Below are 15,872 nucleotides of genomic sequence, written 5' to 3'. Positions count from 1 at the left end.
TGATCTTCTCATTTGATTCAGTTGCTTCCTTTTTCAATTTTTCAAGTTCAAAAGAAGAAACAACATCCTTAGTCTCGTCTTATTGCTTTGCCAATTAGTAAAGTCCGACTAGCAAGCTCAATCACCGAATTTGTAAGAGAAGGAATAGTAGCCTACGAGAACATGTCACGAGAAGAAGCATTGGGACTAGTATGCACAAAATCCGAAAGTTATAGGCCGAAAAGTTGGCCGAAAGGAAATCCGAAAGGTAAACGCCTTCAAACAATTGTTATCAATTTTCAACAAGTTATAGGCCGAAAGGTAAACACGACTTCAAATAGTTATCAATTTTCAACAAGTTATAGGCCGAAAGGAAATCCGAAAGGTAAACGGCTTCAAACAATTATCAATTTTCAATAAGTTATAGGCCGAAAGGTTGACCGAAAGGAAATCCGAAAGGTAAACCTTCAAAAAAAGAACAAATTATGTTATTCAAGACTCTTACTAGATTCAACCAACTCTTTATTCAGCTTCAAGATCTATAGCTTCTTCACTTGAACTCATATCACTACTAGCTTTATTCTTCACAACAGAAATGATGGCAGATGAAATAATTGAATGAATATCCTCATTCATCTCAATTACTTTCCTGATAGCCTCGTTACTCATGTCCAAAAATTCTGTAAATTCATCAGAAATAGAAACAGAGCTTGAAGAAGACATTATACCTTTTGAGAGTATTCAGTTCAATCTTTCTGAATCAATAAAAACAAAAAACCCTTCCAAACGAAGCGTTACGATATCACAATTATAACTCATAATGTCAATCGGCATAATCAAGAAAAGTATACGAAACAAGGCAATACTTTGATACGAAAGGTATTAAATACAAATTTTTTCCTTTTCATTAGGCATAACGTCTTTTTCAAATCCTCATGCCTGGGGGCTAGTGTACTGTCTAGGCCGAAAGGTCAACCGAAAGGTTGTACCAAAAGTCTCGACCGAAAGGTTGTACCGAAAGTCTCAACCGAAAGGTTAAATATAAAAAGTAAATAAGTAAAATTAAATTAGTGATTATAGCAAAGCCCATAAGATGGGCCCAAATATACAGGTGTGTGTTTTCAAAATGTTAGGTGCAAAAAGAAAAGACCCAAGTAACTCTTAAGCCCAATAAGAGAGCCTTATAAATAGAGGTTCAACTCAAGAGGTAAGTAAAATTCAATTGATCTGATGAACATAAAACTATATCTGACTTTGGCATCGGAGCGCCTTGCAGGTACACACACCCACCTGTGAGGAGAAGAAGCCGAGAGCCAAACGAGTAGGAGTTGCGAGAGCCCAACCCGAGAAGAAGCCGAGAGCCAAACTCGAGTAGAAGCCGCGAGAGCCCAACCCGAGAAAAAGCCGAAAGCCCGACTCGAGAAGAAGCCGCGAGAGCCCAACCCGAGAAGAAGCCGAGAGCCCAACTCGAGGAGAAGCCGAGAGAGTCCAGCCCAAGTTCGGAAGATTTGTAAAGGAGTTGATCTTATCAACCTTATTCTAGTGTTCTTGGTCCTTGTTGTAAGAACAGGAAACATTCACACTAGTACTTTCATATGTTGTTTGATCCCAGTTAATTATCAACCTTATTCTAGTGTTCTTGGTCCTTGTTGTAAGAACAGGAAACATTCACACTAGTACTTTCATATGTTGTTTGATCCCAGTTAATTCAGGACGTTTCATTTTTTGGAAAACCAGTTTTGTTCATTCTCGGACTGGGACTTATTACGCCTCATTCCTTGGAGTTTTTTTATCTAAAAATTTGACCAGACATTCATTATCGTGTGAATTGAGTTTTGAAAATTTAAAAAAATTTAAATTTTTTAAAATAAAAGTGTTTCAAAAACGCTTTAAGGTTTGAAAATTTTAAATTTTTCAAAATAAAAGTGTTTAAAAAAAGAGGTTTGAAAATTTTTTAAAAATAAAATAGAATTTTTTTTTAAAGAAATTAAAATTTATATACATATAGATATATACACACGTGCCATGAAAGTTATTACGGTGTCTTTAGGGTTAGGGTTTCACATGGATCCGAAAACGATGACGTTTTGGGACTTCCACCAAATACAAATAATCCACTCCCAGAAAAATTCATTTCTTCCCTGATTTTCTCTTCCTCAAGGTCCCTGATCTTATTTCTACACTTTATCTTTTTCTTCTTCATGTTTTTAGCCCCTTTACCTGTACAATTTAAGCTGAATCTCGTTTTCACAAATATATTTTATCGGCGAAGCAAACCGTGGAATGTCAAATGCTGAATGCATTGCTATATGTTTACTAGAAAAGATGGGTTTTTCCCCACTAAATTGTGCATGAAAGGTTATTGATTGGGCAGAAGCACATACTTTGCTTCACAAGAGTGAGGTTGGGTGCCATAAACCTTTCTTTGTATTCTGGATATTTGTTGTGTTTAGATCTCAGTTTTTTTAATCTTCATTTCTTTTGCAGCTTATGTATGTAGTGCAGCCATTGGGTTGTGGATTATGCGGTTTTTCAATTGTTTACTTGTGTTATTTATTGATAATTGAAACCATAAGAACCTTTCTCTCTTTCTCTCAGTTGTTTGGGAGATTTCATTGACTATTGATCTAACTTCTCTTTCTTTTGAACTGCAGGGTATAATGTCCTCTGAGAGGGTGGACCCTTACATTTAGCATATGTTGAAGGGTACGATTTTTAAACAAATCCTCCTCTCTTTGTTTTTTTTTTTAATTTCCATTTTGTTGTTACATAATCTCATTTCTTCAGTGTTGCGCACTTTTAGTTATTCTTCATCATGTCTGATGTGCTTTGAATGTGCATTACTGCAAATTTTCAGTATCCATGATTGTATTAATCCATCCAAGAACAGTCCACATACGTAGCAAGAACAGAAATGATCTCACCAACTCTTGGTCGTGTTGTCCCTCTGAAGCTCACCTTGCTGAGGTTACTGTCCCCATTTTCCACAACCCCTAACGGTGACACCGCCATTCTGGCGCGCCTGAAACACAAAGACTGGCTCACTCCAAAAGAAGCCAGCACCCTCTTAACCTCCCTCACAGACCCTTCCTCCACCCTCTCCTTCTTCAACCTCTACACCTCCCGCAAGGACTTTGACCCCACTGAACCTTTTTGCACCACCCTCGTTACCAAACTTGCGCAGGCCCAACACCTCAACCCACTCCTCACCCTTCACCACACCTTCACCCTCCCCCGCCCCCAGAGACGTCATTTTTCTGATAACTTTTTTTTCACACTCATCAAAGCCTATGCACACTCCTTTCATCGAGTGGACCACGTGCTTCGCACCCTCCACGAAATGCCCTGCCCCCCCTCCACACGCACATTCAACTTCGTCCTCAACCTCCTTGTCAACACTCGCCTCTACTGCGCGGCACACGACCTCTTCCTCCATGGGCCACAGCTCGGCGTGACTCTTGATGCTTGCTCATTGAACATCCTCATCAAGGGGCTCTGTGCCCAGGGGGAGTTCAATGCTGCGTTTAGGGTGCTGGAGGAGTTTCCTGGGCTGGGGTGTGAGGCAAATGCGCTGACCTACACGACGCTGATGAAGGGGTTGTGTGAGAGAGGGAGGATGGATGAGGCTTTTGCGTTGCTGGAGAGGATGGAGGGTGGAAGTGTGGATGCTGATGCGGCGGTTTTCAATGTTTTGATTGGGGGGTTAAGGAAGGGAGGGAGGGTGGATGAAGGGTGGAGGGTGTTGGAGGGGATGATGGGGAAGGGTGTGCGTCCTAATGGGGGGTCTTATAATGAGGTTTTGTGTGGGTTGGTTGAGGGTGAGAGGTTTGAGGAGGCTAAGAAGGTTGTGGAGAGGATGGAGGTACAAGGTTTTGTGCCTAGTTTTGATTCTTATAAGGGTTTGGTTAAGGGGTTTTGTGAGAGGGGGGTGGTTGGGGAGGTTGAGTGGGTTGTTAGGGATATGGTGAGGAACGGGTTAGTGCCCAAGATGGGAATGTGGGGTAAGATTGTGCAATGTGCTATAGAAAGGGAAGGGAGGTCTGGGTGTGTGGCTGTTGCTATTGATGGTGTTTTGGAGCTCGACAAATGACAACCACCTCATTAGGCCATGATATGATACAATTGGTCCTAGGATGTGTTTGTGTTCAGTCAGCTCACATGTTGAGGTCACGTTTGTGTATCATACAGCCTAGAATCTATGTTTGTTGGAGGATTGCAAGAAATCCAGGTTTTAGTTCTACAGTATGTCATATTACCTTGCTTTGCTGCATTGTTCTTATTGTTTACATTTAATTACTTTAGTATATCCATCCTAATATATATAAACATGTTGAATTTCTTGCAATATAGGTACACATTGTTTTGGATATTTGTGTACCATGTGAATATCTGTTTAGCTACAATTTTGAGGTAATAATAACAGAACATCGAATATGGAGCTACTCTAATTTGGTTTCATTATTTAGAAACTTACTCTTAGTGGCCAATGCAGATAATACCACTGATAACTCATATCAGACAGATTTTGAAAATTGATGTATTGAAGTATGAATGCAATGACCTTTTCCCAAAAGGTATGGTGCATTTTTAATTGTTTTGGTCACATAATGGGTCAGTCAATGTGTCTGATAATGGTTTGATTATGCTGCAGTCAAAAGTGATGCTGGTACAAGTGTCGCTGTATGGAGCCCTGTAGTTATTTTGTGAGAATTATTGCTTTAACATGTTCATTTCTTTGCGTTTAACTTGGAATCATCATTCTAAATATACTTATATTGAAGTTATAGAGGGCAAAAATACTCTAGTGGTTGAAGTATATTGAATAATGATGAAGATGAATAATCTATGTTGCAGATCCTAATAAAATAATTGCCCAGTTAATTGCTGAAGGTGGTTATTTGGTATTGGATATGATGTTTTCCTTACTCATCTGAGTTCTTTTATCAGCCTATCTTTGAATCTACTCATTTTTTTTGTAAAAAAATGTCAAAACATTTGTATGGATTGTTGTGTTGTTTTGATTTGGTGGTAGTTAAAGTGAAAGTATTATTATACTATTATATTATATGTTGTTATATTGATTGGGGCAGTTGTAGAAAGTGATGAATATAGCAGGTACTTCTGATGACACAAATAGTGTGGTTTGTTCTCTTGGTGCAGCCAGCATGGTTGTGCCGAGCATTGCACTGTGCATGTGTCTGCGTGAATTACATTTACATCTGCAACTGATTTGTCAATAACTGCCCTTTATTACTACAATAATTGTGTCATTGTTTTAGTAAATTGAACTTAGTCAATCATTATATATTCCTACACCTTGACATTTACTATATAAATTTTATATTTTAACGAGATATAAAATATTCTTAGAAAACTTGAACCTATTTATTAGTGTGTTTATGAATCAGTATGTATTTATTAGTATGTTTTCATCCTAATGTAGCATTCTATATCTGAATTTTCAAATGATTGACTGCAAATCACATGCAGGGAAAGTTGTATTCAATCATGGAAATATCATTTGATCAAATATTCAAAGAACATCTTGATGACGTGTATGTATTTTTGCACATTTATTTATTTTAAAATTAGTTCACTACCTGCATCCCTTTTGCTTCTGAATCATCCTTGTGCTTCATTCCTTTTCTCAAATTAACAACAATAATTTGTTAACCCCTATAGGCGACATGGAGGTGATAAAATTTATAATGTCTTTGACAATCAGGTCCCTGCTGCTTTAAAAAGGCAACTTTCAATGGAAAATATATAATGTCTTTGATCCTATATGCTGTGAGTATATCGGAAACATTGAGCACAGAACAAAAATGGAGCTTGGTGCAGGAAGCATTGAAAAGTTAGGCATCCAAACCTCCCTTGGTTGTCTACTGGGTGCGTTGGAGAAGGAATCTGATGAACCTCTTCACCTAATTCCTTCTGCATCTCTAATGGTTAATCATGCTCATTCACGAGATTTCAGAGAAGCTCATGGGATTCACCAATGGAAAGCCGACTTATGCCTGGAATCCAAGCTCTACCAATACTAATCATTCTTGTAGTTGCTGTAATATATTGCTTGGAGGATGTATATTGAGTTATGCTATCTCTGGTTTTCTATGTAAAGTTAATATTTTAAAGAATCAAAGCTCTACTACCAATACTAATTAATAATTTTTGTGATTGTTGTAATATATTGGAAGTGTTTGAGTTATGCAAATATCTCTGGTTTTGTATGTGAAAGCATGGAATCCAAGCTCTAATCTAATAATACTGATAACTCTTGTTGTAATATATTGGTGGATGTATAATAGAGCAGTGTGTGTCATTAAAGTTGTTGTCCCTTTTATTTTGGAATTTGTAATTGGAAAATCACAAGTTTCTCCATTCTTCCCCACGTTTGGGAGATTTTATTTGACTATTGATCCAATTTTGTTACATGTTCATTTTTCAATATTAATGGGAATGTTTTCAACTCACTGGGTCCACAGTTAACTAGTGTGGATAGGTTAGATATTTCAAACAAATCTCACAAATGAGTTCTTTTTATACTTATATATTGTATAATGTCATCTCTTCATTTTTATGTTAGTCTTTATAGTGTGATTTAATGAGTGTGAATGGTGCAACTTCTTTTGTTTTAGTTTGTATTCTTAAAAGGAAGAAGTTCAGAAAAAAAAGCCCATAGTTTTCTCTATAAAATAATAACTTATTTCATAAAACAAAAACAAAAAGGTATTTTTTAAGTGATTTAGTTGAAGGACCTGTAAGTTAATTTGTAACTTACAAGAAGTTTATCCACACAGTTTTCTTTTCATTCGATCCATAACATTTTTGTTTAACTTTTCTTGACATTTTAAAATTCAAATTGAAAACTTATTAAAAACCTTAAATTGAAAATAACTTTCAAGAAGAAGAAAACCCCTATATCAGGTGCAATTATTATGCACCACTTCAAATATTTTGTGCAGTCTATAACATACAGGGAGCACACATGGAAACTTTTGCAACGTGTCCAGAAATTTTCACAAAAAATTATTCAAAAACCAAAACTTACACGTGTCAACAAGTAAACACAAGTGATACAGTGCAAATTAATGATTGCATGGAGAGTTTTATTGACTGTTACAATGCAATTCTTCATACAAGTCACTCAGTACAATTCTTTGGGAAGCTAAAACATACATACATACATACAGATCTTCAAGTAGATGCTATGATCAGATAAGCCTAAATTGAATACTCTCTTATTTCTCATGACAAACCTTCAATTTCACTAGCTATGTTAACAATTGATATGCTAGTTATAGAAACATCCCAACACAAGGAAAGTACTCACAACATACTGTATCTGACTTATTCCTCATTAGTTGAAGGCTTTGAACATCCACAAGCACACCCCTTACGCCTCCTTCTGCTATTTTTCTTCCCAATGCGAATAAAGTCCTTCAGCAACACCCCTGTTGTTGGTCTACAGATTCTGTGGTTGTTCTTAATATCAGCCATTTTTAGCAGAATATATTGGATGTTCTGCACTTCAAACTGCAGCCTTCCTATTTGCTCAGAACCTCTTCTAGCCTGTTCTGATAACTTTTTCCTTTGCATGAGTACTTCCTGCTTTTCCAACTTTTTTGTGTTTGTTGTGTCTGAAGCTGAGGATGTGCACTGTTCAAAATCCTTTGCCAGTTGATCATATATGCCAATTTGTTGTGTGACAACTTCCTCAACATCTTCTATATGTCTTTTCACAGTTTCATACTCAATCTCGTTTACCTTGTTGCTTTTCTTCTTTGTCTCAGGTTTCTTTTTCAAGTCTTGCAGAGTCATTTTAAGAATGGCCAGCTTCTGAGAATCTGAGGCAAGCCTCTCCAAGATCCTCCTTTTGCCATCTTCACTTGTCTCTTTTCCAGTCTTCCATAGCTCTAGCTTGTCAACCCCTAGTTCCTTCTCTCTCTCCAGCTCTGAAGAGTAATTTTGACATTTTTCTGAGTCATGCCATGTAGTTACATCTTCTACTGAAGTAGAATCCATTTTGGTATCTTCAGTAACATCATGCTGATCAGTTTCACATTGCTCAAGCATATGGTCATTGCTCCTACTGAGCTCTCTCTTGCAATACTTGCTGTAGTCTGGATCATCCTTGTAGCTATCAAGTGGAATGTCTATCATTATCAACCGTTTTTGAGACTTTGTTCTCCATGCATTATGGCCACGTGTGCTGTTGTCTTTCTTGATTTTCATCACCACTTTTCTGTTGTCAATTTCTGGATAAGTGGCAGCTTCGAAATTTGAGTGCTCTGTCATTTCTGATACTGCTTCTGCTTCCACATTTGCAGTCAGATTTTCCTGCTTCGTTCGTCTTTCAACTTCTTCCATCATAAACTTCTCAACTGCTCTAATCCTTTTCTGGATGCTTAGCAAATCTTCAACCACATCTGGTACTAAAATACTTTCATTTCCTCTTAAACTTTGATGGCTATTTTCTTGGACACAAGTTTCAGTGGCTACATCCTGGATAAACATTCAAGGTAGACAAAGATAAGTAGAAAATATAAGTGAACTACATAAGCTGTTTTGACAAGAGAAGGAGGAGAAAAACAAAAGTACATAATATCTAGTTGAAAAAGGATGATACCTTCTTCCCCCTGTTGCCTGCAGCAAAATACTTTTTGGTGCAAAGAAAGTAAGTGTGCTCTAGGGATGCAAAATCCTCTTTCAAAGAAGTAACCATTGGAGTATATGCAGCTAACTGCCCCTTCAGCCCTCTAATTTCCTTTTCCAGTAAACTGACTCTTTCTATCATCTGTTCAATCACTAAGCCTTTTGCAGCACCTTCATCATCAAGCCTCTTGCAAACTCCAGTAAGTTCAGTGACCTTGCTTTTCAACAGTTCTTCACTGATTGATGAAATCTGAAACTCCAAATAAAACGCAGCAGCCTCAGCCTCACAAAGTTGAAATTCATTTGTTTTTTCCAGCAACTCGGAATTCAGTGCTTGCTCCCTAGCCTTGTGTTGTTCAATTTCATGAAGTAATGATCTCATCACAGACTGCAAGCTTCTATTTTCTTCATGAAGGTGTTCAATTTCTTTTTTCTTATTCATGCAATTTTCTGATAGATCAAGAATCTGCTTGTCAAGGTTTAATCTGGCCAATCTTGATTCTTCTTGATCCATCTTCAGCTCCTCAATATATCTGCAAAACTCTTCATTCGATGTCTCTGCAGCCCTCAACCTTTCTACCATATCTAGCAGCTCTACATCTTTCTTCTTGAGAAGATTCTCTGAATTTTTAACTTGATGACTTAAATGGCAATTTGAATCTTTTATTTCCTGCAGCTCTTTATCCATCCTCTCAGTAGACTCATTGAGATAAACATTCTCTGCTTCTTTCACCTCAAACTTTTTCCTTAACATACCAAGTTCCTGATGAAGATCACTGTTTAAACGGCTAAGATTGCTGCCGAGATATTCAGAAAGTGCTTTTTGCTCGATGACTTTTTCGGTGATAAGGCTTTCATAAACCAAGTTGAGGTTGCTTAGAGCTAGCACCTCTTGTAGAATTATGCTTTTTTCATCTTCAGCCACGGACATTGCACCTTTTAGGTCCAAAACACTCCTAAGCAGTAAATTCTTTTCCTCAAGCATCTTACTATTTTCTTCCTGAAAAATTTGATTTTTTCTTTGCAAATCTATTAACTCTGCATCTAAAGCCGCCAATTTGAATTTTGATGCATTGGCTCTTTCTTCTCCATTGGCCACTTCAGTCCTCAGTTGGCTGTTCTTCTCCAGGAGTTCAACCTTCTCTTTCTGCAACATTGCATTCTTCTCTCTCAGGTTCTCAAACTCTTGCTCCGTGATCTTTTTCTCTGACTCCATTTTTTCTCTCTGAGATCGATGTAGCTGAAGGAGCTGCTGCCTCTCCTCTTGGCTTTTCACACAAGAACTTTTGAAGCCCTCAATGATGTCCAAAATATGCAATATTGGTATTTTCTCTTGCTTTGTTCCTTTGTCATGCCCACCATATGAATCAATCTGAAGAGCCACACACACTTGATGAATAGCCTTTTTAAGCTTTCTAATTTCATTTAACAAAAATTCTTCTTCTATCAGTTGCATAAAGTTTTCAGTCTCCAACTCGGAGATAACTTCCTTAGAAAATTTTGAGGCCTCAACATGCTTTTCACATTCAGATAATAAGGCCAAATTCTTCTCCTCCAAATCTTCTATACAACTTTGCAAAATGAACATCTCTACCTGAGCATTTACAGCTTTGTCAACTTCTTTCTCAAATTCTATCTTCCCCAACCGCAGTTCTTCCTGCAGTGCATGAAAAATATTCTCCAAATTTGTCAGTCGGACTTCACTTAAGTGTTCATGATTAGAATGCTTTTCCCTTTGCACCAAAATTGAAGCACGGAGCTCTTGTACTTGATTGCATGTGCTTTCTTTGTCCTTCTCCGAGTCTGCATATTTTTCTTCTAATTTTGTGAACATCTTTTCCAAGTTACTTAGTTTAAACTCAACACTTTCCAACTGAGAAATTAGAACACTTCTTTCATTTAGAAGATTGCACTTCTCATCATTTAGCAACTTGCAAAACTCTTCCAATTCACCTGATTTCGCCTTCAAACCTTCCAGCTCGAACTTCGAATCAGACAGTGACTTCTCCAGCAAGGCATTCTTCTCCAATAGCTTCTGCATACTTTCGGTGATTATTTGTAACTGTGAAAGTAGAGCTGATTTCTCATCAACCACAGTAGATTTTTCTTCCTGGAGAACATGGCAAGACTCTTGAAATTTCTTCACTGTTGCTTTTAGTCCATTTAGTTCATCATTTAAACTTGAAAGGGAAAATTCCATTAAGGCGTTCTCTATCAAAAGTTCATCCATATCCTTTGACTTTTCCAGAAGAGCTTCTTTCTCATTACGTTCCACCTTGCAGACCTCCTTTAGATTTGAGTTCTCATTTTGTAAATCTTTCACAGACGCTGCAAAACACTGAGGATCCAAACCTAAAGTCTGTAGTTGTTCCAGCATAGCATGGTATCTATTATTCAAGTGCTGGATATCATTCTTTATTTGATGAGCTTCCTGCTGGAGGGCATTGTTTTCTTCATAGTTTGTAACGAATTCTTCTTCAAGCTTCTCTTTGATCTCCTTTAATTTAGAGATTTCCATTTGCTGTCTTCTGAATACTGACTTAGTGGAAGAGAAAGTAAATTCGCTCAGCATCCTGTTTTCTTCCACACTCTCTTGAATTTCATCCTTAAAACCTGGTTTGGAAATTTCCAAGTCTTTCAACAACTGAAGCCCATATTTAAGCTCCATAACAAGAGTTCCTTGCTCCTGCTGTGACTTAGAGTACACCTTCTGCAGAGTCTGCAGAGTGGATTCAATTTCAAGAAAGTGAGAATGCTCTTCATGCATTAGAGTCTGCAGCCTCTCTATCTCAGCATGCCTCTCTAAAAGTGCTTGATCCTTCATGGCTATCTTCTGCAAGAGATTTTCAGCCTCTAGTCGAAGAGATTGATTTGATCTCTCCAACATATCACAATGTTCTTCTGCAGTCTTAAGTTTTTCAGCCCCTTTCTCAATTTCTCTACTGAGTTTTTCAGAATTTTCTTGGGCACGCAAAATTTCATTCTCCATTTTAGATATTTTCTCCAAGCTTCCATGGTAAAGGAGAGTTAAAGATTCTTTCTCTTCATTCAGTTCAGCAAGTTTTTTTCTCACTGCTTTAATTTCTGCTTCTGCTCTTTCAAGTTGCTCATTTAACATCCTGGAGTTTTCCTCAGCAAAGGTTACCTTGGCCTCGAGAACCGAAATCTTTTCAAGATTCTGCTTACATATAAGAAGACCAGCATCTTTCTGAGCTTCCAACCGGCCTAGTTCTTGCCTTAGATTTTTTGCTTCGATTTCAGCTTTAGAAAATCTCTCATCAAATTCCTTGGCATCTGTCTGCGCCAGAGATAGCATAGTCTCTAGTTTAGCTATACTTTCTAGACACTGGTTGTACTGAACTTGACCAGCATCCTTCTCAGAATTTAGCTGTACCAAGGCTTCCTTCAGAACTTTAGTTTCAATTTCAGCTTTACTCGCTCTTTCATCAAGGCCTCCTGCATCTTTTTGTGCCTTATTAAGGTTTCTTTCCATTTCAGATAGTTTCTCCATACTCTTCTGATACTGAAGAAAGATAGCATCCTTGTCGGACTGTATCTTGGCCAGGGCTTTCCTCAAGGTTTGAACTTCACCATCTGCTTTCTCTGAATGCTCAGACTCAGAATTTATTGCAGAAGGCACTCCTGGGGTGTGTGATTCAACACAGGGTGAATCATCATTCAGCATGTACTGTGCTTGGTTGGGAAATGCTTCTGCCATGGTTTTATGGGCATGGCGTAGCTCCCCCATTGCATGATCATATCTCTCTGCTAGAGCACGGTATGCTCGGTAGAACTCCTCCACTAATTTCATGAGCTCCGGGCGCTTCTTGTAGTACATTTCTGCCCTCCTTGCAAATGAATCTGCTTCCTCATCAATGAGCTTGATCATGGCTTTCACTTTGCTATCTATGTCTGTATAAAAATATCATCACTTCAGTTAATATATTAACCAAGATATGCATCATGGTCACTAATCAACATCATTTCCTTATTACTCTCACTTACATATGATAGCATTTTCCTCAAAACATAACAACGAGATTTATTATTTAAAAAATGTCTGCATCCGCTTTTGTTCATGTCTTGCTTTACAACTTTTTCTTATTTCACAGGTTCATATAGTTTCTTAGATGGCATATTTTGCATAACTTCTAATGCCACAAAGTTGAAAAACGAGTCCAAGAAAATAAAAAAAAAATGGTTCAACATTGGTTTGTGTTTAGAACAAGCACCCCATGAAAAGGAAATATTGTGTAATGCCTTCAAGTGCCAATTTGCTTTCTTTTTATTGATAAAGTTTTAATTACTCATCTGTAATAAGCTTGTCTTCGTATTTATATCCTTGGATACGCTATGTATCATTGTTATTTCAGTTTTACAAAAGAGAGTTACAAACAAATTTAATCTCATATCTGCTTTGCTGAATTTGGAGTTGCTTTTTATTTTTTAAAAATAACTGTAGAAAATTAAGAACCATGTTCATATATGCATGCTCATCAATTAGTTTGAGCCTCAATATTCATCATTAATTTAAACGTAATGAATTCCGATTTAATGATTATGTTGGCATCCAAACAGCAAAATGCAAAGTGAATATATTATTCCTGCTGGGTAGTTGATGGCTCACACTTTTGTCTTCTAGAAGACTGATGATGCTAAACAGACATAATGATTTTATTTTATGATAAAATGGTACAAGATTTTTTGATTTTGACACAAAATATTACATTACCAACCAAGGATAGATCTGCTAAAGATGCTAAAATGAAATTAGGTCACACTAACCCTAAGCTTGTGAGAGAAAACTAATGGGAATCTTCAAAAAACTAATAATGATAGTAATAATTATGAACATATACACTTTTTCTATTATTTAATTTTTCTTCAAATCTCTTTCTCTTTCGTTACGTCACTCATTACATGAATTACTTTCTTTAACTTTTCCCCCATAACATCTCTCCCAGAGAGAGAAAGAGAAATTAGATATGTGATGTTTTACAAAATGATTTGATTGGCAACATGCTATTGTGTTATCACTGCAATTGATCTTTATGAGTTTTGCTACAGTGAAGAAGTGTATGATTGTGATGAATTTTGTATTACAATGAACAAGTTAGGATGGGTAGCCAGAAAGTTTGTGGACCTCTATTATGGTCTCAAATTGTTCATTCATCTTAAAGCTACCTGAATGATTTTTTCCTGGGCTCTCTATCTGTAATCTCTTATTGCTGACTGCAGAAAGTTGTTCTTTGGACTTTTAAGTGAAAATTAGCCCTGGTTCTGTTTTTCTGTATTCTTGTTATGGTAGCACATTGAACTCAAAGTTTCAAACCAGATAATGTAACAAGTTTAAAACAACATACTAAGACTCCTCCACCCCAATACTAGACACACACACACACATGGAGAGAGAGAGGGAGAGATAAAGAGGAAGAAGACACACCTGTAAGGTTTTCCTGAAGCCATTTTGAATTCTTTGGTAGGTGGCTATCCCACCACCAAGAATATGAGCGCCGGGACTCAGAATGAGACAAGGTTGCCATCACTCCAGCAAATTATAACAACACAAATAGTTTTGATTTGCCAAAAGCCTAATACTGGATCCAGGCTAGACTATAAGATCATATCTTTCTAAGTTGAGACTCTTCAGGACTGTTTCACCATTTTGTGTACCTGTCATCAAATGAATGTCATGATCAACACAAGTACATTTGACAAGGATTGCTCCAGATTCATCAGAAGTCCAACTTAATTCCCATGGCTTAATGTATATAAAAGTTGCAAACCCTTTCCGTTCCATTACCTGCCAAATTGGACACAGCTTTAGTTGATCAGTGAAGGGACCTCTTGTTTCAGCTGCTCAGAAAATTTGATATCTCGGAGGACTGCCACAAAGAAGGGAACTAGAAAGAGTAAACAAGAGGGTAACAGAATAGCATGGAATATGGAATGGCTAGAAGAAGAAGCATCAATCCTTCATCATTATCAATTGCATTAGATAAAACAAAATACTTCTTAATGCAAAAGGGTTCCAAAATCCAACCACAAGTAGAATATACTTTTTTCTTTATTTGGTATGGAAAGAATTGATGAAAAATTGTCCACAGGCAAGAGCAATTTCTATGATCAACATATAATGTTAGAGAAGAGGAAGTATACAAAAAGAATATTAGGTAGGAGGATCCTATGAAAACTGATCGATGATCATGAATAGTGAAAAGAGAAAAGAGAAATGGACAGTAAAAGTTGCAGTCACGGAAAAGAAAGGGTGCATCAAAAGGTAGTGGTGATGAGCAAAACAATTTATGAGTTGAGCAAAAGGATCAAGTACTCACCAAGCGAATGATCTTGATTAACTACCACTTCAAGGAACAAAATACCATCAAACCAAGCAAATGGGTGTCTAGAAAAGCATAAAAAGTATGGTTCTTTGGGGCAATTGGGATGAAGCACAGCCCAGAAGGATGAAATCGGAGAACTGGTTCTTCACCAGCAGCTGTGATGCTGAAAACAGAACCCCCAGCAGCTGCAAATCTTCCATCTTACCCCATTTTTCTCAATCTGGAAGACACAAAGTGGCAATCTTTGAAGTGGGGTATTGGCAATATAGAATTGTGTCGTGTCGGCTCTGACAAAATATGACTCGTCAACTGTAAAAAAGGAGAATGGACACAGACAGAGCACGGAAAAGTGAGTGCTGTGGTTTTGATGATAATCATGTTCTTTTGGAGAGATTATTATAATAATTAGTGTTACAGTATCCTCTAAGGAAAGGATGCGTGCAAATGCATATCAAGAAGACTCCACCATTTCAACAAACGTTAATGGGATCCAAAATCATGATTATGTTTTAATCACTGTAATTAAACATTATAAACAGGTCCTATTCATCAGGTTTGTGTGCTCTGTCAGTCATGGACTGCATTATTATTCACCTCTCCTCACTTTGAAATTCTCAAACATAAACAGTGCTCATCATCCCCGGGAATCAAGGGATTTCTTTTTCCAAAAGAAAATCATTTTTTTAAATCTAAATCATGTAATTGCAGTATATATAAATACATTCACACGTTCAGGGGAAAAAATGTTCACTTTCGTATTATTTTAAAGACAGAAACACGAACATTTGATAGATATATCCGTATCTTGATACAGACATGAACACAGATATACATAAACAGACAATAAAAATTTATGTGCATAAATATGTTTTAAATTTTTTTTTAAGTAGAAAGATA

At 37.1% G+C, this 15,872-nt stretch overlaps 2 protein-coding genes across 9 annotated transcripts; one reads left to right on the top strand and one right to left on the bottom strand.

The window, feature by feature from the left end:
* The first annotated feature begins 2,016 nt into the window (after positions 1-2,016).
* Positions 2,017-6,216, top strand: LOC137810369 (uncharacterized). Of its 7 annotated transcripts, none has more exons than XM_090298133.1 (8): positions 2,058-2,382; positions 2,634-2,685; positions 2,837-4,207; positions 4,330-4,389; positions 4,472-4,553; positions 4,631-4,682; positions 5,470-5,534; positions 5,705-6,216. In XM_090298133.1, exon 3 carries the CDS (start codon positions 2,894-2,896, stop codon positions 4,067-4,069), a length of 1,176 nt encoding a protein of 391 aa, XP_090154259.1. In that variant the 5' UTR covers positions 2,058-2,382; positions 2,634-2,685; positions 2,837-2,893; the 3' UTR covers positions 4,070-4,207; positions 4,330-4,389; positions 4,472-4,553; positions 4,631-4,682; positions 5,470-5,534; positions 5,705-6,216. The 7 variants fall into 7 exon arrangements, 5 of the variants coding, with proteins under 5 accessions (XP_090154259.1, XP_090154257.1, XP_090154260.1 ...); XM_090298131.1 differs by having other exon boundaries at positions 2,837-4,221; XR_016518377.1 differs by lacking the exon at positions 2,837-4,207 and having other exon boundaries at positions 2,017-2,382.
* Positions 6,217-7,056: 840 nt separating this feature from the next.
* LOC137810363 (protein NETWORKED 1A) lies at positions 7,057-15,656 on the bottom strand. Of its 2 annotated transcripts, XM_068611590.2 has the most exons (5): positions 14,970-15,656; positions 14,438-14,519; positions 14,078-14,307; positions 8,609-12,546; positions 7,057-8,484 (listed from the first exon to the last, which is right to left on the bottom strand). In XM_068611590.2, the coding sequence occupies exons 3-5, from the start codon at positions 14,175-14,177 to the stop codon at positions 7,330-7,332; spliced, it is 5,193 nt and encodes a 1,730-aa protein (XP_068467691.2). In that variant the 5' UTR covers positions 14,178-14,307; positions 14,438-14,519; positions 14,970-15,656; the 3' UTR covers positions 7,057-7,329. The 2 variants fall into 2 exon arrangements, with proteins under 2 accessions (XP_068467691.2, XP_068467692.2); XM_068611591.2 differs by lacking the exon at positions 14,438-14,519 and having other exon boundaries at positions 14,078-14,437; positions 14,970-15,536.
* Positions 15,657-15,872: the final 216 nt, after the last annotated feature.

The sequence above is a fragment of the Phaseolus vulgaris genome, chromosome 2 (assembly GCF_051622355.1).
Source record: "Phaseolus vulgaris cultivar YP4 chromosome 2, ASM5162235v1, whole genome shotgun sequence".
Lineage (NCBI taxonomy): Eukaryota > Viridiplantae > Streptophyta > Magnoliopsida > Fabales > Fabaceae > Phaseolus > Phaseolus vulgaris.
Note: the sequence above shows the minus strand (reverse complement) of the source record. Positions and strands in the feature narration are given on the sequence as shown.

Bases quoted from the DNA above. Each gene is read 5' to 3' on its own strand.
- LOC137810369 (XM_090298134.1), top strand. From the start codon at position 2,894: ATGATCTCACCAACTCTTGGTCGTGTTGTCCCTCTGAAGCTCACCTTG.
- LOC137810363 (XM_068611590.2), bottom strand. From the start codon at position 14,177: ATGGCAACCTTGTCTCATTCTGAGTCCCGGCGCTCATATTCTTGGTGG. The intron at 12,547-14,077 runs GTGTGTCTTCTT...ATTTTTATACAG, and splicing joins GCTTCAGGAAAACCTTACAG to ACATAGATAGCAAAGTGAAA. The intron at 8,485-8,608 runs GTATCATCCTTT...ATGTTTATCCAG, and splicing joins CAGGCAACAGGGGGAAGAAG to GATGTAGCCACTGAAACTTG.